This window comes from Leucoraja erinacea, unplaced genomic scaffold, assembly GCF_028641065.1.
Source record: "Leucoraja erinacea ecotype New England unplaced genomic scaffold, Leri_hhj_1 Leri_928S, whole genome shotgun sequence".
Lineage (NCBI taxonomy): Eukaryota > Metazoa > Chordata > Chondrichthyes > Rajiformes > Rajidae > Leucoraja > Leucoraja erinaceus.
This window is the reverse complement of record NW_026576870.1, coordinates 34,470-61,476: the sequence shown is the minus strand read 5'-3', so window position 1 is coordinate 61,476 and position 27,007 is coordinate 34,470. Positions and strand designations below refer to the sequence as shown.

General features: G+C 53.4%; 1 protein-coding gene across 1 annotated transcript in view; it reads left to right on the top strand.

Annotated features, from left to right (window-relative positions):
- Positions 1-1,308: 1,308 nt before the first annotated feature.
- LOC129695063 (matrix metalloproteinase-21-like) overlaps positions 1,309-27,007 on the top strand; it is a 33,616-nt gene continuing 7,917 nt past the window's right edge. Inside the window, 4 exon segments of the mRNA XM_055631815.1 lie at positions 1,309-1,426; positions 10,042-10,272; positions 13,746-15,651; positions 22,059-22,198. Of these exon segments, the coding sequence (XP_055487790.1) occupies positions 10,126-10,272; positions 13,746-15,651; positions 22,059-22,198 (2,193 nt within the window). The 5' untranslated portion in view covers positions 1,309-1,426; positions 10,042-10,125.

Genomic DNA, 27,007 nt, shown 5'->3' with positions numbered 1-27,007 from the left:
CTGGAGTTTAGAAGGATGAGAGGGTATCTCATTGAAACATATAAGATTGTTAAGGGCTTGGACACGCTAGAGGCAGGAAACATGTTCCCGATGTTGGGGGAGTCCAGAACCAGGGGCCACAGTTTAAGAATAAGGGGTAAGCCTTTTAGAACGGAGATGAGGAAACACTTTTTCACACAGAGAGTTGTAAGTCTGTGGAATTCTCTGCCTCAGAGGGCGGTGGAGGCCATTTCTCTGGATGCCTTCAAGAGAGAGCTAGATAGGGCTCTTAAAGATAGCGGAGTCAGGGGATTATGGGGAGAAGGCAGGAACGGGGTACTGATTGTGGATGATCAGCCATGATCACATTGAATGGCGGTGCTGGCTCGAGGGGCTGAATGGCCTCCTCCTGCACCTGTGTTTCTAGGTTTTCTACGAGCTCTGCTCCCTGCGGGTCTAACTTCTGTTTTTGAAGTGTTGGGTCCGCCCCGCCCTGCAATGTTCAGTCTGAAAAGTATACTCTGATCTGACGCGCACACACAACACAACACAAACACACACACACAAACGCACGAACACACACACACACACACACACACCCTGGGGCCAAAGCTGTACCAGCCAAACAATCGTCACTTCCTCGGTCACAACCATCACCTCTTGAGCTTCGAGGCCTTTGCACGCAAAGCTTGCACAGCCTCGAGTGAGGAGGGACAGAGGGAAGGCGGAGGTAGACGGGGAGGGGGGAGAGGAGGAGGTGGAGAGAGAGAGTGAGAGAGAGAGAGGGCAAACAGAAAGGGGGGCAGAGATAGAGTGAGAGTGAGAGAGAGAGCGAGAGAGAGAGTGAGAGAGAGTGTGAGAGAGAGAGAGAGAGAGAGAGAGAGAGAGAGAGACAGCTAGTGCAAGGGTTGTCGTGGAAGAATGTTCCCCGGGGGTGATGCAGGTGGAGTCGCCGCCAGCGAGAGACAGAGGGACGGAGGTAGGGAGAGGGGAGTCTAGACGGGCAGCGCAGGGAGGGAGAAGGGGAAGGGGAAGGGAAGAGACTGCAGGAGGGTGGCAGAGAACCGGGGCGAGGGGGGAGAGGGAGAGAGAGGTGAGCGGGTCACAGTGGTGGAGACAGAGAGCGGAGGGGGGAGTGAGAGAGTGAGAGAGAGACAGAGAGAGAGAGAGAGAGGGGAACCAGAGAAGAACAGGTGAGTGGGTGAAGGAGAGAAAGTGGCAGAGAGAGGAGAGGAGAGGTGGGTGAGGGAGAAAGAGAGGGGGGTGGTGAGAGAGAGGGAGGGGGAGAGAGAGGCGGTGAGGAGGGGGATAGAGAGGAGGGTACACAGAGGAGGGGGTACCGGGGTGGGGGCCGCTGCCCGTCTTGAACCCTGGACGCTGGATGCTGAGTGAATGAGTGGAGGCATAGATTGGAGGTGGACAGGCGATGGAGGGAGTGCCACAGCCGGTGAGTAGTGCCCACACCCTACACTCCTTTCCCCCACTCCTCCCTCCACCCTCTCCCCCTGCTCTCTTCCCCTCTCCCACCCTCCCTCCTCTCTCTCCCCATCACCCTCCTCCTCTCCCCCTCTCCCACCCCCCTCCTCTCATCTCCCCCCACTCCCACCCTCCCTCCTCCTCTCCTCCCCATCTCCCTCCTCCTCTCTCCCCCACCCTCCCATTGCCCCTCCTCCCTTCCACCCTCCCCCTCCTCACCCTCTCCCCATCTCCCCCTTCCTCTCTCTCCCCCCTCTCCTGCCCCCCTCCCCCTCTCCCACCCCCTCCTCTCTCTCTCCCCATCCCCTCCTCCTCACCCCTCCTCCCTCTCTCCCACTCTCCTCCTCCCCTCCCCCCTCTCCTCCTCTCCTTCCACCACCTCCCTCTCCTCCCCTCTCCCACCCCCCCCCTCCCTTCCACCCGTCCCCCCCCTCCATTCCCCCTCTCCTCCCCTCCCCCCCCCTCTGTTCCCCCTTCCCACCTCTCCCTCCTCCCTCTCTCCCTGCCCACCCCCCCTCTCCTCCCTCTCTCCCCTGCACTCTTCCCACCCCGTCACCCCCTCTCTGGCCACCACCCTTCCCTCTCTCCCCCTCCCCTCCCCGCAGCCTCTCCCACCCCTTTACCACCCCTCACTACTCCACCCAAACTCTGATGGAGTTACAGCCTAGAAACAGGCCCTTCGGCCCACCTTGTCCATGCTGTTCTGGGCTAGACCCTTTTGCCTGCATTTGGCCCATATCCCCCTAAACCCTTCCCACCCGAGCACATGTCCGAATGTTGTTCTTAAGTCGTTTTGCATCCACCTCTATAGCTCCTTTAATCTTTGAAGATACAGCGCTGAAACAGGCCCTTCGGCCCATCGAGTCCATGCCAACCATCGGTCACCTGTTCACACTAGTTATGGATATGGGGAGAAGGCAGGAATGGGGTACTGATTGGGGATGATCAGCCATTATCACATTGAATTGCGGTGCTGGCTCGAAGGGCCGAATGGCCTACTCCTGCACCTATTGTCTATTGTCCATAGTTCCATGATATCCCACTTTCCCATCCACTCCCTACAGCGAACCCCGCACACAAACACTATCCTACACACACTTGGGACAATTTACCGAAGCCAATTAACCTACAAACCTGCACGTCTTTGGAGTGTGGGAGGAAACCGGAGCACCCGGAGAAAACCCACGCAGGTCACGGGGAGAACGTGCAAACTCCGCACAGACAGCACCCGCAATCGGGATCGAACCCGGGTCTCTGGCGCTGTGCCACCGAGTGAAAAAGTTGAGGTCCCTCTTAAATCTCTCCCCTCTCCCCTTAACCCTGTGCCCTCTAGTTTTGGAATCCTCTACCCTGGGTCAAAGACTATGAGCGCTCACTTTATCCGTGCCCCTCATAATCTTGTACCCCTCAATATGGTCACCCCTCAGCCTCCTACACTCCAAAGAAAAATGTCCCAGCCTATCCAACCTCTCCCTGTAACTCAAGCCCACAAGCCCACGTAACGTCCGTTCCTGCTATTTCTCTCCGTTCTTGCACCCATTCTCTCCTCTTCCACCTCTCTCCACCCTCCTTCCCTCTCCTCCCCAGCCCTTTCTCCACGATTTCTAGCAGTACTCATGAGAGGAATTGATCGGGTAGATGCACAGAAGTCACTTGTCCAGAGTAGGGGAATCGAGGACCAGAGGACACAGGTTCACGGTGACGATTTAATAGGAACCTGAGGGGTAACTTTTCCACACAGAGGGTGGTGGGTGTATGGAACGAGCTGCCGGAGGAGGTAGTTGAGGCTGGGACTATCCCAACGTTTAATAAACAGTTAGACAGGTACATGGATAGGACAGGTTTACAGGGATATGGACCAAGCGCAGGTGGGACTAGTGTAGATGGGACATTGTTGGGTCAGTGTGGGCATGATGGGCCGAAGGGCCTGTTTCCACACTGTATCACTCTGTGACTCTCTACTCCCACCTCTTACTTGGGGCGTCACGGTGGCGCAGCGGGTAGAGTTGCTGCCTCACAGCACCAGGGACCCGGGTTCCATCCTGACTACGGGTGCTGTCTGTACGGAGTTTGCACGCCCTCCCTGTTACCTGCGTGGGTTTTCTCCGGGTGCTCCGGTTTCCTCCCACACTCCAAAGATGTGCGGGTTTGCAGGTTAATTGGCTTGGTGTAAATGTAAATTGTCCCTTGTGTGTGTAGGATAGTGTTAGTGTGCGGGGATCGCTGGTCGGTGCCGACCCGGTGGGCCGAATGGCCTGTTTCGGCGCTGTATCTCTAAACTAAACTACCTTTGGTTACCAATCATTTCATAAATTCATGTCAAAGGAGCAGATTTAGGCCATTCGGCCCATCAAGTCTACTCCACCATTCAATCGTGGCTGATCTATCTCTCCCTCCTAACCCCATTCTCCTGCCTTCTCCCCTTAACCCCTGAAACCCGCACTAATCAAGAATCTACCTATCTCTGCCTTAAAATATCCACTGGCTTGGCCTCCACAGCCGCCTGTGGCAAAGAATCCCACAGATTCACCACCCTCTGACTAAAGAAATTCCTCCTCATCTCTTTTCCAAAGTTACATCCTTTAATTCTGAGGCTGTGACCTCTAGTCCTAGACTCTCCCACTAGTGGAAACATACTCTCCTCATCCACTCTATCCAAGCCTTTCACTATTTAGTCAGGTTATTGAAAATAGAAGCTGAGAGGTCATGTTGCAGTTGTATAAGACGTTGGTGAGGCCGCATTTGGAGTGTTGTGTTCAGTTCTGGGCACCATGTTATGGGAAAGATATTGTCAAGCTGGAAAGGGTGCAGAGAAGATTTACGAGGATGTTGCCAGGACTAGTGGGTGTGAGCTATTGGGAGAGGTTGAGCAGGCTGGGTCTCTATTCCATGGAGCGCAGGAGGATGAGGGGAGATCTTATAGAGGTGTACAAAATCATGAGAGGAATAGATCGGGTAGACGCACAGAGTCTCTTGCCCAGAGTAAGGGACTCGAGGAACAGAGGACAGAGGTTCAAGGTGAAGGGGAAAAGATTGACGGGTAACATATTCTATAACATAAGACTGAGGGGTAACATATTCACACAGAGGGTGGTGGGTGTATGGAACGAGGATGTCAGGGGCTATGGGGAGAAGGCAGGAGAATGGGGTTAGGAGGGAGAGATAGATCAGCCATGATTGAATGGTGGAGTAGACTCGATTGGCCAAAGAGCCTAATTCTACACCTATTACATGACCTTATATAGAAACATAGAAAATAGGTGCAGGAGGGGACCATTCGGCCCTTCGAGCCAGCACCACCATTCATTGTGATCATGGCTGATCATCCCCTAGCAATAACCCGTGCCTGCTTTCTCCCCATATCCCTTGACTCCACTAGCCCCTAGAGCTCTATCTAACTCTCTCTTAATTCTATCCAGTGATTTGGCCTCCACTGCCCTCTGTGGCAGGGAATTCCACAAATTCACTACTCTCTGGGTGAAAAAGTTTTTTCTCACCTCAGTCTTAAATGGCCTCCCCTTTATTCTAAGACTGTGGCCCCTGGTTCTGGACTCGCCCAACATTGGGAACATTTTTCCTGCATCTAGCTTGTCCAGTCTTTTTTTAATAATTTTATGTTTCTATAAGAAACCCCCCTCATCCTTCTAAACTCAAGTGGAAACTTATGACCTTTTGAGCTGCCAGAGAAGGTAGTTGAGGCAGGAACTGTAAAAACATTAAAAAGACTCGAACAGCTACATGGATAGGACAGGTTTAGAGGGATATGGGCCAAACGTGAGCGGGTGGGACTAGTGTAGATGGGACATGTTGGTCGGCATGGGCAAGTTGGGCTGAAGGGCCTGTTCCCATGCTATGTTATTCTGTGACTCTGACAAATCATGGCTGATCTATCTTTCCCTCTCAACCCCATTCTCCTGCCTTCTCCCCATAACACCCGTACTAATCCAAAATATATCTCTCTGCCTTAAAAATATCCACTGACTTGGCCTCCACAGTCGTCTGTGGCAAAGAATCACACAGATTCACCAACCTCTGACTAAAGAAATTCCTCCTCATCTCCTTCCTAAAAGAATGTCCTTCAATTCTGAGGCTGTGACCTCTAGTCCTAGATTCTCCCACCAGTGGAAACATCCTCTCCATATAACCATATAACAATTACAGCATGGAAACAGGCCATCTCGGCCCTACAAGTCCGTGCCGAACAACTTTTTTCCCTTAGTCCCACCTGCCTGCACTCATACCATAACCCTCTATTCCCTTCTCATCCATATGCCTATGCAATTTATTTTTAAATGATACCAATGAACCTGCCTCCACCACTTCCACTGGAAGCTCATTCCACACCGCCACCACTCTCTGAGTAAAGAAGTTCCCCCTCATGTTACCCCTAAACTTCTGTCCCTTAATTCTGAAGTCATGTCCTCTTGTTTGAATCTTCCCTATTCTCAGTGGGAAAAGCTTTTCCACATCAACTCTGTCTATCCCTCTCATCATTTTAAAAACCTCTATCAAGTCCCCCCTTAACCTTCTGCGCTCCAGAGAATAAAGACCTAACATTCAACCTTTCTCTGTAACTTAGTTGTTGAAACCCAGGCAACATTCTAGTAAATCTCCTCTATACTCTCTCTATTTTGTTGACGTCCTTCCTATAATTGGGCGACCAAAATTGTACACCATACTCCAGATTTGGTCTCACCAATGCCTTGTACAATTTTAACATTACATCCCAGCTTCTATACTCAATGCTCTGATTTATAAAGGCCAGCACACCAAAAGCTTTCTTTACCACCCTATCTATATGAGATTCCACCTTCAAGGAACTATGCACGGTTATACCCAGATCCCTCTGTTCAACTGTATTCTTCAATTCCCTACCATTTACCATGTACGTCCTATTTTGATTTGTCCTGCCAAGGTGTAGCACCTCACATTTATCAGCATTAAACTCCATCTGCCATCTTTCAGCCCATTCTTCCAAATGGCCTAAATCACTCTGTAGACTTTGGAAATCCTCTTCATTATCCACAACACCCCCTATCTTGGTATCATCTGCATACTTACTAATCCAATTTACCACCCCTTCATCCAGATCATTGATGTACATGACAAACAACAAATGACCCAACACAGATCCCTGAGGCACCCCACTAGTCACCTGCCTCCAACCCGATAAACAGCCATCCACCATTACCCTCTGGCTTCTCCCATTCAGCCACTGTTGAATCCATCTTGCTATTCCTGCATTTATACCCAACAGTTGAACCTTCTTAACCAACCTTCCATGAGGAACCTTATCAAAGGCCTTACTAAAGTCCATATAGACAACATGCACTGCTTTACCCTCGTCAATTTCCCTAGTAACCTCTTCAAATAATTCAAGAAGATTAGTCAAACATGACTTTCCAGGCACAAATCCATGTTGACTGTTCCTAATCAGACCCTGTTTATCCAGATGCTTATATATATTATCTCTAACTATCTTTTCCATTAATTTGCCCACCACTGAAGGCAAACTAACAGGTCTATAATTGCTAGGTTTACTTTTAGAACCCTTTTTAAACAATGGAACAACATGCGCAGTACGCCAATCCTCGGGGACTATTCCCGTTTCTAATGACATTTGAAATATTTCTGTCATAGCCCCGGCTATTTCTACACTAACTTCCCTCAATGTCCTAGGGAATATCCTGTCAGGACCTGGAGACTTATCCACTTTTATATTTTTCAAAAGTGTCAGTACTTCTTTTACTTTGAAACTCATAGTATCCATAGCTACTCTACTCGTTTCCCTTACCTCACATAATTCAATATCCTTCTCCTTGGTGAATACCGAAGAAAAGAAATTGTTCAATATCTCCCCCATCTCTTTTGGCTCTGCAGATAGCTGTCCACTCTGTCTCTCCAATGGACCAATTTTATCCCCCGTTATCCTTTTGCTATTATCTCCACATCCACTCTATCCAGGCCTTTCACTATTCTATACGTTTCAATGAGGTCCCTCCCTCATTCTTCTAAACTCCAGCGAGTACAGGCCCAGTGCCGACAAACACTCATCATAGGTTAACCCACTCATTCCTGGGATCATTCTTGTAAATTTGCACGCAGTACTGCAAATGTGGCCTGACCAGCGCCTTGTACAGCCTCAGGTCAATAAGTAGCTCCTTCATCTTGCTGACATTATGGCAGAGGTTGTTCTTGTGACACCATGTCACTAAGCTCTCAATCTACATCACCTCATAAATCGTCATCCCTCCATTAGGCTTGCTATTGAGGGAGTGCAGCGTAGGTTCACCAGGATAATTCCCGGGATGACGGGACTGTCATATGCTGAGAGAATGGAGCAGCTGGGCTTGTACACTCTGGAATTTAGAAGGATGAGAGGATCTTATTGAAACATAGAAACATAGAAGATAGGTGCAGGAGGAGGCCATTCGGCCCTTCGAGCCAGCACCGCCATTCATTATGATCATGGCTGATCGGCCCCTATCAATAACCCATGCCTGCCTTCTCCCCATATCCCTTGATTCCACTAGTCCCTAGAGCTCTATCTAACACTCTCTTAAATACATCCAGTGACTTGGCCTCCACTGCCCTCTGTGGCAGGGAATTCCATAACTTCACAACTCTCGAAGATTTTTAAGGGTTTGGACACGCTAGAGGCAGGAAACATGTTCCCGATGTTGGGGGAGTTCAGAACCAGGGGCCACAGTTTAAGAATAAGGGGTAAGCCATATAGAACGGAGACAAGGAAACACTTTTTCACACAGAGAGTGGTGAGTCTGTGGAATTATCTGTCTCAGAGGGCGGTGGAGGCCGGTTCTCTGGATGCTTTCAAGAGATAGATAGGGCTCTTAAAGATAGTGGAGTCAGGGGATATGAAGAGAAGGCAGGAACGGGGTACTGATTGGGGATGACCAGCCATGATCACATTGAATGGCAGTGCTGGCTCGAAGGGCCGAATGGCCTCCTCCTGCACCTATTGTCTATTGTCTATGACAGTATACAACAAGATACATGGAGCATGCAATTAAATTAGTGACGAGTGCAACGTCCAGGATTGGGGATGTGTAAGATTGGGGGGTGAGGTGGGGGGGGGGGGGGGGGGGGGGGGGGGGGAGTCAGTCTCAGTCTACCCCACGACAGAAGGGAGAGGAGTTGTACAGTTTGATAGCCACAGGGAAGAAGGATCACCTGTGGCGTTGTGTGCTGCATCTTGGTGGAACCAGTCCATTGCTGAAGGTGCTCTTCAGGTTGACCAGTGTGTGTCACGGAGGGGGTGAGCTGTATTGTCCGGGATGCTCCGAGATTCAATAACTAGCAACACTCCAAATGTTGCCTTTCCAATGTCTTGTCCCTCTGGAAAGAAGGATGTTGCCAGGACTATGAAAGTAAGCATGCAGGTACAGCAGGCAGTGAAGAAAGCGAATGGCATGTTGGCCTTTATAACAAGAGGAGTTGAGTATAGGAGCAAAGAGATCTTTCTGCAGTTGTACAGAGCCCTAGTGAGACCACACCTGGAGTATTGTGTGCAGTTTTGGTCCCCTAATTTGAGGAAGGACATTCTTGCTATTGAGGGAGTGCAGCGTAGGTTTACAACGTTAATTCCCGGGATGGCGGGACTATCATATGCTGGGAGAATGGAGCAGCTGGGCTTGTACACTCTGGAGTTTAGAAGGATGAGAGGGCATCTCATTGAAACATATAAGATTGTTAAGGGCTTGGACACGCTAGAGGCAGGAAACATGTTCCCGATGTCCAGAACCAGGGGCCACAGTTTAAGAGTAAGCCTTTTAGAACGGAGACTAGGAAACACAGAGAGTGGTGAGTTTGTGGAATTCTCTGCCTCAGAGGGCGGTGGAGGCAGGTTCTCTGGATGCTTTCAAGAGAGAGCTAGATAGGGCTCTTAAAGATAGTGGAGTCAGGGGATATGGGGAGAAGGCAGGAACGGGGTACTGATTGTGGATGATCAGCCATGATCACATTGAATGGCGGTGCTAGCTTGAAGGGCCGAATGGCCTACTCTTGGACCTATTGTCTATAGTCAGAGGGTGGTGACTCTGTGGAACTCATTGCCACAGCCAATGTCTAGACTAGAGAGTGTGAGCTACAGGGGGAGGTTGAGTAGGCTGGGTCTTTTTTCCAGGAGGATGAGGGGTGATCTTATAGAGATATACAAAATCATGAGAGGAATAGATCAGGTAGATGCACAGAGTCTCTTGCCCAGAGTAGGGGAATCGAGGACCAGAGGACACAGGTTCAAGGTGAAGGGGAAAAGATTTAATAGGAATCTGAGGGGTAACTTTTTCACACAAAGGGTGGTGGGTGTATGGAACAAGCTGCCGGAGGAGGTAGTTGAGGCTGGGACTATCCCAGCGTTTACGAAACAGTTGGACAGGTACAGGACAGGTTTGGAGGGATATGGACCAAGCGCCGGCAAGTGGGACTAGTGTAGCTGGGACATTGTTGGCTGGTGTGGACGAATTGGGCCGAAGGGCCTATTTCCACACTCTCTCTCTCTGTGTTTCCTGCACAAGGGATGAAGATGCTGCTGTCGTATCTGACCTCTCTCTCTCCCGCTGTCCACAGAGCACCAGATCATGCGGGAGAACTGAGCGACAGACGTGAGAGGAGAGCGCTGGTGATCGAGCGTGGGGGCCGCGGGCGGTGGGCATGGAGCCCGGCCTGGTCTGGTTGCTGACCCTGTGTCTGCCGACCTTGGCTCTGGCTGAGAAGGTCTACCACAGCCGTGATCACTCGGACATCCAGGAGCGAGCCTGGACCAGGGCTCGGCCCGTACTCACTCTCAAGTCCGCACAGGTAGGTCACTGTACGGAGCGGCATGGAAACAGGCCCATCGGCCCACTGGGTCCGCGCCCACCAGCGATCCCCACACATTAACACTAGCCTACACCCAGGATCCATGATCCATCTCCAGCTCCATCTCCATCTCCAGCTCCATCTCCATCTCCAGCTCCATCTCCATCTCCACCTCCAGCTCCATCTCCAGCTCCATCTCCTACTCTAGCTCCATCTCCAGCTCCATCTCCAGCTCCATCTCCACCTCCATCTCCATCTTCATCTCCATCTCCATCTCCATCTCCATCTCCAGCTCTACCTCCATCTCCAGCTCCACCTCCAGCTCCATCTCCTACTCTAGCTCCATCTCCAGCTCCAGCTCCATCTCCAGCTCCATCTCCTACTCTAGCTCCATCTCCATCTCCATCTCCATCTCCAGCTCCATCTCCATCTCCAGCTCCATCTCCAGCTCCATCTCCAGCTCCATCTCCAGCTCCAGCTCCATCTCCAGCTCCAGCTCCAGCTCCAGCTCCAGCTCCATCTCCACCTCCAGCTCCATCTCCAGCTCCAGCTCCATCTCCATCTCCATCTCCAGCTCTAGCTCCAGCTCCATCTCCAGCTGTAGCTCCAACTCTAGCTCTAGCTCCATCTCCAGCTCCATCTCCAGCTCCATCTCCAGCTCCATCTCCATCTCCATCTCCTACTCTAGTTCCTGCTCCAGCTCCATCTCCAGCTCCAGCTCCATCTTCAGCTCCAGCCCATCTCCAGCTCCAGGTCCATCTCCATCACCAGCTCTACCTCCAACTCTAGCTCCATCTCCAGTTCCATCTCCAGTTCCATCTCTAGCTCCATCTCCAGCTCCATCTCCAGCTCCATCTCCAACTCTAGCTCCATCTCCAGCTACTCTAGCTCCATCTCCAGCTCCAGCTCCATCTGCAGCTCAATCTCCAGCTACATCTCCAGCTCTAGCTCCATCACCAGATCTAGCTGCATCCCCACCTCTATATTCTCTATCTCCAGCTCTACCTCCATCTCCAGCTCCAGCTCCAGCTCCCTCCTACTCTAGCTCCATCTCCATCTCCTACTCTAGCTCCAGCTCCATCTCCATCTCCTACTCTAGCTCCATCTCCAGCTCCAGCTCCTCCATCTCCAGCTCCATCTCCTCCATCTCCTACTCTAGCTCCATCTCCATCTCCATCTACTCTAGCTCCAGCCTCCATCTCCAGCTCCTTCTCTCCATCTCCTACTCTAGCTCCATCTCCATCTCCAGCTCCATCTCCTACTCTAGCTCCATCTCCATCTCCCTCCATCTCCACTCTAGCTCCATCTCCAGCTCCATCTCCATCTCCATCTCCAGCTCCATCTCCAACTCCAGCTCCATCTCCAACTCTAGCTCCATCTCCATCTCCATCTCCAACTCTAGCTCCATCTCCAGCTCCATCTCCATCTCCAGCCCTCTAGCTCCATCTCCAGCTCCATCTCCACTAGCTCCATCTCCAGCTCCATCTCCAGCTCCATCTCCATCTCCACCTCCAGCTCCATCTCCATCTCCAGCTCCATCTCCAACTCCATCTCCATCTCCATCTCCATCTCCATCTCCATCTCCTACCTAGCTCCATCTCCAGCTCCATCTCCATCTCCAACTCTAGCTCCATCTCCAACTCTAGCTCCATCTCCACCTCCATCTCCAGCTCCATCTCCACCTCCACCTCCAGCTCCATCTCCATCTCCAGCTCCATCTCCAACTCCATCTCCTACTCTAGCTCCATCTCCAGCTCCATCTCCATCTCCAGCTCCATCTCCAGCTCCATCTCCAGCTCCATCTCCAGCTCCATCTCCAGCTATAGGTCCAGCTCCATCTCCACGTCTTCCAGCTCCATCTTTGGAGTGTGGGAGAAAACTGGGAGAAATCTTTCACTCCTACAGCGATGGGGACAGGCCCTTCGGCCCATGATGTCAAGAGACAATAGACAATAGGTGCAGGAGGAGGCCATTCGGCCCTTCGAGCCAGCACCGCCATTCTATGTGATCATGGCTGATCATCCCCAATCAGTACCCCGTTCCTGCCTTCTCCCCATATCCCCTGACTCCGCTATCTTTAAGAGCCCTATCTAGCTCTCTCTTGAAAGCATCCAGTGAACCGGCCTCCACCGCCCTCTGAGGCAGAGAATTCCACATGACTCACAACTCTCTGTGAGAAAAAGTGTTTCCTCGTCTCCGTTCTAAATGGCTTACTCCTTATTCTTAAACTGTGGCCCCTGGTTCTGGACTCCCCCAACATCGGGAACATGTTTCCTGCCTCTAGCACGTCCAAACCCTTAATAATCTTATATTTTTTTGAAAAAGATGCCCTCTCATCCTTCTAAACTCCAGAGTGTACAAGCCCAGCTGCTCCATTCTATCAACATATGACAGTCCCGCCATCCCGGGAATTAACCTTGTAAACCTACGCTGCACTCCCTCAATAGCAAGAATGTCCTTCCTCAAATTAGAGGACCAAAACTGCACACAATACTCCTGGTGTGGTCTCACTAGGGTTCTGTACAACTGTAGAAGGACCTCTTTGCTCTTATACTCGATTCCTCTTGTTATGAAGGACCATTGGCTTTCTTCACTGCCTGCTGTCCCTGAATGCTTAATTTCATAAACTGATGTACAAGGACCCCCAGATCCCGTTGGTACTTCCCCTTTCCCCAACTTGACACCATTTAGATGATAATCTGCCTTCCTGTTTTTGCTACCAAAGTGGATAACCTCACATTTATCCACAGATCAGTGCTGTATGTGGCACAGGGACATATGCATACAAGCCCTTCAGCCCTCACTATCACAGAGTCTGACAGCATAGAAGTAGGCCCTTTGGCCCACAATGATAGCTGCGGCAGGGCAGCCCCTTAGGCCCACTGTGTCTGTGCCCTCCCCGCATAAGGCCCCGCAGGCCCTTCAGCCCACATTGTCATGGCAGGGAACAGGCCCCTCGGCCCGCCTCTACATGCTGTCCCACCACAGGGTAAGGGCTGTTCGGCCCCCTCTCTCCATGCCGTCCCACCACTAGGAACAGGCCGTTCGGCCTGCTGTCTCTGTGCTGTCCCACAAAAGGATAAAGGCTGTTCGGCCCCCTCTCTCTGTGCCGTCCCACCACTAGGAACAGGCCGTTCGGCCTGCTGTCTCTGTGCTGCCCCACAACAGGATAAAGGCTGCTCAGCCCTCTCTCTCCGTGCGGACGCATCACTAGGAACAGGCCATTCGGCCTGCTGTCTCTGTGCTGTCCCACAACAGGATAAAGGCTGCTCAGCCCTCTCTCTCCGTGCTGACGCATCACTAGGAACAGGCCGTTCGGCCTGCTGTTTCTGTGCTGTCCCACAACAGGATAAAGGCTGTTCGGCCCTCTCTCTCCATGCTGACCCACCACTAGGAACAGGCCGTTCGGCCTGCTGCCTCTGTGCTGCCCCCAGCACCATGGTTGGCTGACGCAGGCTGTGTTTGCTTGACAGGAGTACCTGGACAAGTATGGCTGGACGGAGCCGGTGAACTGGGAGGAGCTGGCCTACCAGGGTGTGTCGGTGGTAGCGGAGGAGGAGCCATCGCTGACGGAAGGCGTGGGGACGCCGGCAGAGGCCCAGTCTAGCCGGCGGCACGTGCAGGAGCCCGAGGGCAGCCCGTCGCTGGGGGCCCACTACGCCGGGGCCTTGCTGCGCTTCCAGCGGGCCAGCGGCCTGCCCGCCTCGGGGCTGCTCGACCAGCCCACCCGCGAGGCCATGAACACACCTCGCTGCGGCGTGCCCGACCACAAGGCCCAGGACCAGGAGCTGGGGCCCATCAACGTCACCGCACACGGCTATAACCCTCCCCTCGGCAGCGCCCCGCCCACCAACAAGGCCATCACCCTGCCCGCCAGGTCACAGGGCAACGGCCAGAGCCGGCTACACCTGTCACAGAAGAGCAGACAAGGTCAACTCGACCAATCACAGACCGACAGAGGTCAACTCGACCAATCAGAGACCAACAGAGGTCAACTCGACCAATCAGAGACCAACAGAGGTCAACTCGACCAATCAGAGACCAACAGAGGTCAACTCGACCAATCAAAGACCGACAGAGGTCAACTCGACCAATCAGAGACCGACAAAGGTCAACTCGACCAATCAGAGACCAACAGAGGTCAACTCGACCAATCAGAGACCAACAGAGGTCAACTCGACCAATCAGAGACCAACAGAGGTCAACTCGACCAATCAGAGACCGACAAAGGTCAACTCGACCAATCAGAGACCAACAGAGGTCAACTCGACCAATCAGAGACCAACAGAGGTCAACTCGACCAATCAGAAACCAACAGAGGTCAACTCGACCAATCAGAGACCAACAGAGGTCAACTCGACCAATCAGAGACCAACAGAGGTCAACTCGACCAATCAGAGACCAACAGAGGTCACCTCGACCAATCAGAGACCAACAGAGGTCAACTCGACCAATCAGAGACTGACAAAGGTCAACTCGACCAATCAGAGACTGACAAAGGTCAACTCGACCAATCAGAGACCGACAGAGGTCAACTCGACCAATCAGAGACCAACAGAGGTCAACTCGACCAATCAGAGGCTGTTGGCCAAAGACAGCTCAACCAATCAGAGGCTGTTGGCCAAAGACAGCTCAACCAATCAGAGGCCAACAAAGGTCAACTCAACCAATCAGAGGCTGTTGAGCAGAGTTGGCTCAAACAGTCGGACACTGTTGGCCAGAGTCTGTTCAACCAATCATTGAAGAGCGACGAAGGTCAACTCAACCTATCGGAGGACGTGAGCCAAAGCCAACTCAGCCAATTGGAGAAGGATGACAAAGGCCAACTGGACCAATCAGAGGCCGGCAGCCAAAGCCCCTTCAACCAATCGGAGAGCGACAAGGTCAAGCTTGACCGGCAAGTGACCAACGTCCACGGTCGACTGAACCAATCAGAGAACGGCACGCTGAGCCGACTCAACCAATCGGAGAGCAGCCTTGACCGGCAGGCGGCCGGTGGTCAAGGTCGACAGGACCAATCGGGGAACGGCACGCAGGGCGTACCTGGCCAGGGGGCGATGGGGGGGCAGGGTGAGGGGCAAGGGGGGTCTGGGGAGGGAGGGGGGTTGGGGACGGGGCACTGGTTGGCGGGCAAGCTGCGTCCCCGGCGGACGGCCACTGACCTGCTGGACAACACCTACCCCCAGATGGCCTTCAGCAAGTCTCGGCTACGCTGGCGGATCCTGGACGAGGGCTACAGCTCGCAGCTGACCATCGACGACCAGAAGATGATCCTGCGGCTGGCCTTCCGCATGTGGAGCGAGGTCACGCCCCTCATCTTCATCGAAGACCTCACGTCGCCCGCTGCTGACATCGCCATCAAGCTCGGCTTCGGAACCAGTGAGTTCCACTAACCCCCCCCCCCCCCCGTACAAAACCCCCCCCCACCCCCCTCCCTCCCCCATAACGTCCCTGGACTGTCACACATGCCCACTGTCACACAGCGTCAATAGACAATAGACATTAGGTGCAGGAGTAGGCCATTCGGCCCCTTGGAGCCAGCACCGCCATTCAATGTGATCATGGCTGATCATCCCCAATCAGTACCCCGTTCCTGCCTTCTCCCCATATCCCCTGACTCCGCTATCTTTAAGAGCCCTATCTTGCTCTCTCTTGAAAGCATCCAGAGAACCGGCCTCCACCGCCCTCTGAGGCAGAGAATTCCACAGACTCACCACTCTCTGTGAGAAAAAGTGTTTCCTCGTCTCAGTTCTAAATGGCTTGCCCCTTATTCTTAAACTGTGGTCCCTGGTTCTGGACTCCCCCAACATCGGGAACATGTTTCCTGCCTCTAGCGTGTCCAAACCATTAATAACCTTATATGTTTCAATGAGATGCCCTCTCATCCTTCTAAACTCCAGAGTGAACAAGCCCAGCCGCTCCATTCTCTCAGCGTATGACAGGGTCACTGTCCCACACCTTCACTGTCCCAAGTCGGCCCGTCCCATCAGACACTTCCCATGAGTCCGACACAGAGTGAAACCCCCACCATACCATCCCACACACACCCCCGGGGTCATAGAGCGATACAGCATGGAAACAGGCCCTTCTGCCCAACTCGCCCACACTGGCCAACAATGTCCCAGCTACACTAGTCACTTCTATAGTCACTTCTATACTCAATATTGATGAAGGCCAAAGTGCCAAAACCCTTTTTGACCACTTTATCTAACTGACTCGACCTTCAAGGAACCATGCACCTGTACTCCTAGATCCCTCTGCTCTACAACACTACCCAGAGGCCAACCATTTACTGTGTAGGTCCTGCCCTTGTCCGACGTCCCAAAATACAACACCTCACACTTCACTGTATTAAATTCCATCAACTATCAGGTGTGTCCGGGGCAGGTGTGGACGAGTGTCTGGGGCAGGTGTGGGGCGGGTATGTCTGGGGCAGGTGTGGACAGGTGTGTCTGGGGCAGGTGTGGACAGGGTGTGTCTGGGGCAGGTGTGTGGGGCGGGTATGTCTGGGACAGGTGTGGACAGGTGTGTCTTGGGCAGGTGCGGGGCGGGTGTGTCTGGGGCAGGTGTGGACAGGTGTGTCTGGGGCAGGTGTGGGGCGGGTATGTCTGGGGCAGGTGTGGACAGGTGTGTCTTGGGCAGGTGCGGGGCGGGTGTGTCTGGGGTAGGTGTGGGGCAGGTGTATCTGGGGCAGGGTGTGGACGAGTGTCTGGGGCAGGTGTGTCTGGGGCGGGTGCTGACGGGTGTGTCTGGGACAGGTGTGTCTGTGTGGACAGGTGTGTCTGTGTGGACAGGTGTGTCTGTGTGGACAGGTGTGTCTGTGGACAGGGGTGTCTGTGTGGACAGGTGTGTCTGTGTGGACAGGTGTGGTGTGTCTGTGGACAGGTGTGTCTGTGTGGACAGGTGTGTCTGTGTGGACAGGTGTGTGTGTGTGGACAGGTGTGTCTGTGGACAGGTGTGTCTGTGTGGACAGGTGTGTGTGTGTGGAGAGGTGTGTGTGTGGACAGGTGTGTCTGTGTGGACAGGTGTGTCTGTGTGGACAGGTGTGTCTGTGTGGACAGGTGTGTGTCTGTGTGGACAGGTGTGTCTGTGTGGACAGGTGTGGCTGTGTGGACAGGTGTGTCTGTGGACAGGTGTGTCTGTGTGGACAGGTGTGTCTGTGTGGACAGGTGTGTCTGTGTGGACAGGTGTCTGTGTGGACAGGTGTGTCTGTGTGGACAGGTGTGTCTGTGTGGACAGGTGTGTCTGTGTGGACAGGTGTGTGTCTGTGGACAGGTGTGTCTGTGTGGACAGGTGTGTCTGTGTGGACAGGTGTGTCTGTGTGGACAGGTGTGTCTGTGTGGACAGGTGTGTCTGTGTGGACAGGTGTGTCTGTGGACAGGTGTGTCTGTGTGGACAGGTGTGTGTGTGGACAGGTGTGTCTGTGTGGACAGGTGTGTCTGTGGACAGGTGTGTGTGTGTGGACAGGTGTGTCTGTGTGGACAGGTGTGTCTGTGTGGAGGGGGGTGTGTGGATAGACGGGTGTGTGTGCGTGGACATGTGTGTCTGTGGACAGGTGTGTCTGTGTGGACAGGTGTGTCTGTGTGGACAGGTGTGTCTGTGTGGACAGGGTGTGTCTGTGTGGACAGGTGTGTCTGTGTGGACAGGTGGTGTGTGTGTGACAGGTGGTGTCTGTGGACAGGTGTGTCTGTGGACAGGTGTGTCTGTGTGGACAGGTGTGTCTGTGTGGACAGGTGTGTCTGTGTGGACAGGTGTGTCTGTGTGGACAGGTGTGTCTGTGTGGACAGGTGTGTGCGTGGACAGGTGTGTCTGTGTGGACAGGTGTGTCTGTGTGGACAGGTGTGTCTGTGTGGACAGGTGTGTCTGTGTGGACAGGTGTGTCTGTGGTGGACAGGTGTGTCTGTGGACAGGTGTGTCTGTGTGGACAGGTGTGTCTGTGTGGACAGGTGTGTCTGTGTGGACAGGTGTGTCTGTGTGGACAGGTGTGTCTGTGTGGACAGGTGTGTCTGTGTGGACAGGTGTGTGTCTGTGGACAGGTGTGTCTGTGTGGACAGGTGTGTCTGTGTGCACAGGTGTGTGTGTGGTCACAGGTGTGTGTGTGGACAGGTGTGTCTGTGGACAGGTGTGTCTGTGGACAGGTGTGTCTGTGTGGACAGGTGTGTCTGTGGACAGGTGTGTCTGTGTGGACAGGTGTGTCTGTGGAACAGGTGTGTCTGTGTGGACAGGTGTGTCTGTGGACAGGTGTGTGTGTGGACAGGTGTGTCTGTGGACAGGTGTGTCTGTGTGGACAGGTGTCTGTGGACAGGTGTGTCTGTGGACAGGTGTGTCTGTGGACAGGTGTGTCTGTGTGGACAGGTGTGTCTGTGTGGACAGGTGTGTCTGTGGGGACAGGTGTGTCTGTGGACAGGTGTGTGTGTGGACAGGTGTGTCTGTGGACAGGTGTGTCTGTGTGGACAGGTGTGTCTGTGTGGACAGGTGTGTCTGTGTGGACAGGTGTGTCTGTGTGGACAGGTGTGTGTGTGTGGACAGGTGTGTCTGTGGAAAGGGGTGTGTGTGTGGAGAGGTGTGTGTGTGTGGACAGGTGTGTGTGTGTGGACAGGTGTGTGTGTGTGGACAGGTGTGTGTGTGGACAGGTGTGTCTGTGTGGACAGGTGTGTGTGTGTGGACAGGTGTGTCTGTGGACAGGTGTGTCTGTGTGGACAGGTGTGTCAGGTGTGTCTGTGGACAGGTGTGTCTGTGGACAGGTGTGTCTGTGTACAGGTGTGTCTGTGGACAGGTGTGTCTGTGTGGACAGGTGTGTCTGTGTGGACAGGTGTGTGTGTGGGGAGGTGTGTGTGTGTGTAGAGGTGTGTCTGTGTGGGCAGGGGTGTCTGTGTGGACAGGTGTGTCTGTGTGGACAGGTGTGTCTGTGTGGACAGGTGTGTCTGTGTGGACAGGTGTGTCTGTGGAACAGGTGTGTCTGTGTGGACAGGTGTGTCTGGACAGGTGTGTCTGTGGACAGGTGTGTCTGTGGGAACAGGTGTGTCTGTGTGGACAGGTGTGTCTGTGGACAGGTGTGTCTGTGTACAGGGGTGTGTGTGTACAGGTGTGTCTGTGTGGAGAGGTGTGTGTGTGGAGGTGTGTGTGTGGACAGGTGTGTCTGTGTGGACAGGTGTGTCTGTGTGGACAGGTGTGTCTGTGTGGACAGGTGTGTCTGTGGACAGGTGTGTCTGTGTGGACAGGTGTGTCTGTGTGGACAGGTGTGTCTGTGTGTCTGTGTGACAGGTGTGTCTGTGGGGACAGGTGTGTCTGTGACAGGTGTGGTGTGTGGACAGGTGTGTGTGACAGGTGTGTCCTGTGGGACAGGTTGTCTGTGTGGACAGGTGTGTCTGTGGACAGGTGTGTGTGTGGACAGGTGTGTCTGTGGACAGGTGTGTCTGTGTGGACAGGTGTGTCTGGGTGGACAGGTGTGTCAGGTGTGTGTGTGGACAGGTGTGTCTGTGTGGACAGGTGTGTGTGTGTGGACAGGTGTGTCTGTGTGGACAGGTGTGTCTGTGGACAGGTGTCTGTGGGACAGGTGTGTCTGTGTGGACAGGTGTGTCTGTGGACAGGTGTCTGTGGACAGGTGTGTCTGTGTGACAGGTGTGTCTGGGGACAGGTGTGTCTGTGTGTGACAGGTGTGTCTGTGTGGACAGGTGTGTCTGTGGGACAGGTGTGTCTGTGTGGACAGGTGTGTCTCTGTGGACAGGTGTGTGTCTGTGGACAGGTGTGTCTGTGTGGAGGGTGTGTGTCTGGACAGGTGTGTGTGTGTGGACAGGTGTGTCTGTGGACAGGTGTGTCTGCGTGGACAGGTGTGTCTGTGGACAGGTGTGTCTGTGTGGACAGGTGTGTCTGTGTGGACAGGTGTGTCTGTGGACAGGTGTGTCTGTGGGAACAGGTGTGTCTGTGTGGACAGGTGTGTCTGTGGACAGGTGTGTCTGTGTGGACAGGTGTGTGTGGGAACAGGTGTGTCTGGACAGGTGTGTGTCTGTGGACAGGTGTGTCTGTGTGGACAGGTGTGTCTGTGGGAACAGGTGTGTCTGGACACGTGTGTCTGTGGGAACAGGTGTGTCTGTGGACAGGTGTGTCTGTGGACAGGTGTGTCTGTGTGGACAGGTGTGTCTGTGGACAGGTGTGTCTGTGTGGACAGGTGTGTCTGTGGACAGGTGTGTCTGTGTGGACAGGTGTGTGTGTGGACAGGTGTGTCTGTGTGGACAGGTGTGTCTGTGGACAGGTGTGTCTGTGTACAGGTGTGTCTGTGTGGACAGGTGTGTCTGTGGACAGGTGTGTCTGTGTGGACAGGTGTGTCTGTGCACAGGTGTGTCTGTGTGGACAGGTGTGTCTGTGTGGACAGGTGTGTCTGTGTGGACAGGTGTGTCTGTGTGGACAGGTGTGTCTGTGGGGAGGTGTGTCTGTGTGGACAGGTGTGTCTGTGGACAGGTGTGTCTGTGTGGACAGGTGTCTGTGTGGACAGGTGTGTTCTGTGTGTGGACAGGTGTGTGTCTGTGGACAGGTGTGTATGTGTGAACAGGTGTGTCTGTGTGGACAGGTGTGTCTGTGTGGACAGGTGTGTCTGTGTGGACAGGTGTGTCTGTGGACAGGGTGTGTCTGTGTGGACAGGTGTGTCCTGTGGACAGGTGTGTGTCTGTGTGGACAGTGTGTGTCTGTGGACAGGTGTGTCTGTGTGGACAGGTGTGTCTGTGTGGACAGGTGTGTCTGTGTGGACAGTGTGTGAGTGTGTGTGGACAGGTGTGTCTGTGGACAGGTGTGTCTGTGTGGACAGGTGTGTCTGTGTGGACAGGTGTGTCTGTGTGGACAGGTGTGTCTGTGTGGACAGGTGTGTCTGTGTGGACAGGTGTGTGTCTGTGTGGACAGGTGTGTCTGTGGACAGGTGTGTCTGTGTGGTCAGGTGGACAGGTGTGAGTGTGTGGACAGGTGTGTGTCTGTGGACAGTGTGTCTGTCTGTGGACAGGTGTGTCTGTGTGGACAGGTGTGTCTGTGTGGACAGGTGTGTCCTGTGTGGACAGGTGTGTCTGTGTGTGGACAGGTGTGTCTGTGTGGACAGGTGTGAGTGTGTGGACAGGTGTGTCTGTGGACAGGTGTGTCTGTGGACAGGTGTGTCTGTGACAGGTGTGTCTGTGTGGACAGGTGTGTCTGTGTGGACAGGTGTGTCTGTGTGGACAGGTGTGTCTGTGGACAGGTGTGTCTGTGTGGACAGGTGTGTCTGTGGACAGGTGTGTCTGTGTCTGTGGACAGGTGTGTCTGTGTGGACAGGTGTGTCTGTGTGGACAGGTGTGTCTGTGGACAGGTGTGTCTGTGTGGACAGGTGTGCCTGTGTGGACAGGTGTGTCTGGGTCGGTGTGTCTGTGGGAACAGGTGTGTCTGTGGACAGGTGTGTCTGTGGGGACAGGTGTGTCTGTGTGGACAGGTGTGTCTGGGTCAGGTGTGTCTGTGTGGACAGGTGTGTCTGTGTGGACAGGTGTGTCTGTGGACAGGTGTGTGTGTCTGTGTGGACAGGTGTGTCTGTGTGGACAGGGGTGTGTCTGTGGACAGGTGTGTCTGTGTGGACAGGTGTGTCTGTGGGAACAGGTGTGTCTGTGGACAGGTGTGTCTGTGGGCAGGTGTGTCTGTGTGGACAGGTGTGTCTGTGTGGACAGGTGTGTCTGTGTGGACAGGTGTGTCTGTGTGGACAGGTGTGTCTGTGTGGACAGGTGTGTCTGGGTCAGGTGTGCCAGGTGTGTCAGTGCTGCCTCTCCCCTCCCCCACAGAGAGGCACCTGGGTTGCTCGCAGGTGTTTGACGGCACGGGGCAGGAATATGCTCACGCCTGGCGACTGGGAGACGTGCACTTCGACGATGACGAACATTTCGTCACCCCCTCCAGCAGCGAGGGCATCAGCCTCCTCACCGTGAGTGACCCTCCCCCTCTCCCCATCACCCTTGCACCACCCCCACCCCCCTCCCCCATCCCCCTCCCTCCACACGCATCCACACCCTCCCCCCATCCCCCCTCCCCCCATCCCCTCCCCCATCCCCCCACCCCTCCCTCACCCCCTCCCCTCATCCCCCTCCCCTCCTCCACTCTCCCCATCCCCCTCCCTCCACCCGCATCCACACCCTCTCCCTACCCCTCCCCTCATCCCCTCCCTGCCCCACCCACTCCCCCACCCCTTCTTCACCCCCTCCCTCATCCCCTCCCCCACCCCTAACCCCCAACCCCTCCCCCATCCCCAGCCCCCCTCCCCCACTCCCTTCCTCACCTCCCCCTCCCCCCCATCCCCCCACCCCTCCCTCACCCCTAACCCCCAACCCCTCCCCCATCCCCCACCCCACTCCCCCACCCCTTCCTCACCCCCTCCCCCACTCCCCCATCCCCCTCCCTCCACCCGCATCCACCCCCTCTCCCTACCCCTCCCCTCATCCCCCCCCCCCCCCCACCCACTCCCCCACCCCCTCCCCTTCCCCCCTCCCTCACCCCAACCCTCTCCCCCACCCCTAACCCCAACCCCCCCCCCATCCCCCCCCCCACTCCCTTCCTCACCTCTCCCCCCCCCCCCCCTTCCCACCCCCTCCCTCCCTCCCCTCCCCCCTCCCCCTCCCCCACCCCTCCCCCCTCCCCAACCCTCCCCCACCCTCTCCCTCCCTCCCTCACCTCCTCTGCCTCTCCACCTCTCCCCCCCCCCCCGCATGCATCCTGTGTAAGTGTCCCCTGATATTATGCAAGGTTGATATTCCGTGTTTAGTGCTGGGTTGGAATAAGCTGGAGATGGCAGGCAGGTGTTGACGTTTGTTAGAGTGAGCTCATTAGTAGCAGCTTCCTTTATTTAGTAGATGCTGTTGGCATAGATGGTGAGGGGAGGGATAGATTAGGGGTGGGCGGAGGCTGTTCCGGGATGCCTGAACCAACTCTTGAGCCTTCCCAAGGTGTCGGGGACCCAACTCAGTGAAACACCAGTGACAATAGACAATAGACAATAGATGCAGGAGTAGGCCATTCGGCCCTCAAGCCAGCACCGCCATTCACTGTGATCGTGGCTGATCATCCCCAATCAGTACCCCGTTCCTGCCTTCTCCCCATATCCCCTGACTTCACTATCTTTAAGAGCCCTATCTAGCTCTCTCTTGAAAGCATCCAGAGAACCGGCCTCCACCGCCCTCTGAGGCAGAGAATTCCACAGACTCACAACTCTCTGTTTGAAAAAGTGTTTCCTCGTCTTCGTTCTAAATGGCCTACCCCTTATTCTTAAACTGTGGCCCCTGGTTCTGGACTCCCCCAACATCGGGAACATGTTTCCTGCCCCTAGCTTATCCAAACCCTTAATAATCTTATATGTCTTCCAAGCCCAACTGCTCCATTCTCTCAGCATATGACAGTCCCGCCATCCCGGGAATTAACCTGGTGAACCTACGCTGCACTCCCTCAATAGCAAGAATGTCCTTCCTCAAATTAGGGGACCAAAACTGCACACAATACTCCAGGTGTGGTCTCACTAGGGCCCTGTACAACTGCAAAAGGACCTCTTTGCTCCTATATTTGATTCCTCTTGTTATAAAGGCCAACATGCCATTCATTTTCTTCACTGCCTGCTGTACCTGAATGCTTACTTTCAGTGAGGGAAATACTTTGTCTTGCAATAGTCATTTCTCAGCATTGTAGAGCAACAGGTCCAGGTCACTTCCTGTGTCCGGCCATCTCTATTGGGTCATCTTCTACTGTTAACGGAACACTTCCTGTCACCATAGTTTCTATTGGCTCTTCCCCTACAGATAATAGATCACTTCCTCTCACCACAGTTTCTATTGGCTCATCCCCTACAGATAATAGATCACTTCCTGTCACAGTTACTATTAGCTCATCCCCTATTGATAATAGATCACTTCCTGTCACTCAGTTTCTATTGGCTCATCCCCTGCAGATAATAGATCAATTCCTGTCACCATTGATTCTATTGGCTAATCCCCTACAGATGGTAGATCACTTCCTGTCATAGAAACATAGAAACATAGGCAATAGGTCCAGGAGTAGGCCATTCGGCCCTTCGAGCCAGCACCGCCATTCAATATGATCATGGCTGATCATCCAACTCAGTATCCTGTACCTGCCTACTCTCCATACCCACTGATCCCTTTAGCTACAAGGGCCACATCTAACTCCCTCTTAAATATAGCCAATGAACTGGCCTCAACTACCTTCTGCGGGAGATAATTCCACAGATTCACCACTCTCTGTGTGAAAAATGTTTTCCTCATCTCGGTCCTAAAATATTTCCCCCTTATCCTTAAACTGTGCCCCTTGTTCTGGACTTCCCCAACATCGGGAACAATCTTCCTGCACCTAGCCTGTCCAACCCCTTAAGAATTTTGATAGAACTGTCACCACAGTTTCTACCAAAGACCCTATAGCGAGCAAGATCGATCACTCGAGGAAAAAGACGTGGTACGGTCATGGGCAGATTCATGGGTAATTTTCGGCCCCATTTCCGTAACCGGCTTCCATCTCCGCACCAAAGATCCCCTAGGATACTAGTGTGGAGACGGAAGCCGGTTACGGAAACATTCTCATAAAAATAAAAGTTAGTTTGGAAAAATGTTCTCCTCATTTTCAGAATTTTAATTTATTAACACAAGCTGTTCCCCCGCAACGTTGATTACACTGCGGGTCGGGTCGGGTCGGGTCGGGTCGGGTTACTGAAATGGATGAAAAAAAGGCCCACGTTCCGTTCCGTTGCGTACTACACATCAGCCCATTGCATTTCGCAGGAGTGGTCTATCTTGCTCCGCTGTAGGATCTTTGGTTTCTATTGGGTCAATTGAGATGGGGAGTCGAGAACCAGAGGTCATGGGTTTAATGTGAGAGGGGAAAGGTCTTCACACTAAGGGTGCTAGGTGTATAAGTGATAGGAGCAAAATTAGGCCATTCAGCCCATCAAGTCTACTCTGCCATTCATTCATGGCTGATCTATCTCTCCCTCTCAACCCCATTCTACTGCCTTCTCCCCATAACCCCTGACACCCGCACTAATCAAGAATCTATCTATCTCTGCCTTAAATATATCCACTGACTTGGCCTCCACAGCCGTCTGCGTCAACGAATTCCACAGATTCACCACCCCAGTGAATGGAGCGAGCTGCTGGAGAAGGTGGTTGAGGCAGGGACTAGCGCGACATTTAAAAGGCATTTGGACAGGTACATGGATAGAACAGGTTTAGAGGGATTATGGGCCAAACATAGGCAGGTGGGACTAGTGTAGACGAGGCACCTTGGTCGACTGGTTTAAACCGAAGAGAGACACAAATGCTGGAGTAACTCAGCGGGACAGGCGGCATCTCTGGAGAGAAGGAACGGGTGACGTTTCGGGTCAAGACCCTTCTTCAGACCGGTTCGGGGAGTGGGAAACGAGAGATATAGACGGTGATGTGGAGAGATAAAGAACAATGAATGAAAGATATGCAAATAAGCAACGATGAAGGAAACAGGCCGGTGTTAGCTGTTTGCTGGGTGAGAACGAGAAGCTGGTGCAACTTGGGTGGGGGAGGGATAGAGAGAGAGGGAATGCCGGGGCTACCTGAAGTGAGAGAAATCAATATTCATACCTCTGGCCAAGTTAAATATGAAATGTGGATACATTTATCAGTTTTAAAAGACATTTAGACAGAAAGATGGACAGGAAAGGTTGAGTGATATTGGCCCAATGCAGACAAATGGGACGAGCCCAGTACTCCAACTTTGCCCGTGTTACTGTGCTAGATAGCTCGATGACTCCTGGCCTGGAGCACACCTTGCAACAGGATCCACACAGCTCTGTCCACGACCACGAGACATTGCAGAGTTGTGGATGTAGCCCAGTCCACACTCCCCACCATTGTAGATGTAGCCCAGTCCATCACACAGCCCCACACTCCCCACCATTGTAGATGTAGCCCAGTCCATCACACACACCACACTCCCCACCATTGTAGATGTAACCCAGTCCATCACACACACCACACTCCCCACTATTGTAGATGTAGCCCAGTCCATCACACACACCACACTCCCCACCATTGTAGATGTAACCCAGTCCATCACACACACCCACACTCCCCACCATTGTAGATGTAGCCCAGTCCATCACACACACCACACTCCCCACCATTGTAGATGTAGCCCAGTCCATCACACACACCACACACCCCACCATTGTAGATGTAGCCCAGTCCATCACACACACCACACTCCCCACCATTGTAGATGTAGCCCAGTCCATCACACACACCACACTCCCCACCATTGTAGATGTAGCCCAGTCCATCACACAGACCACACTCCCCACCATTGTAGATGTAGCCCAGTCCATCACACACACCACACTCCCCACCATCGACTCCATCTACAACTCAGTATCCTGTACCTGCCTTCTCTCCATACCCCCTGATCCCTTTAGCCACAAGGGCCACATCTAACTCCCTCTTAAATATAGCCAATGAACTGGCCTCAACTACCTTCTGTGGCACAGAGTTCCAGAGATTCACCACTCTCTCTGTGTGAAAAAAGTTCTCCTCATCTCGGTCCTAAAAGATTTCCCCCTTATCCTTAAACCGTGACCCCTTGTTCTGGACTTCCCCAACATCGGGAACAATCTTCCTGCATCTAGCCTGTCCAACCCCGTAAGAATTTTGATAGAACTGTCACCACAGTTTCTACCAAAGACCCTATAGCGAGCAAGATCGATCACTCG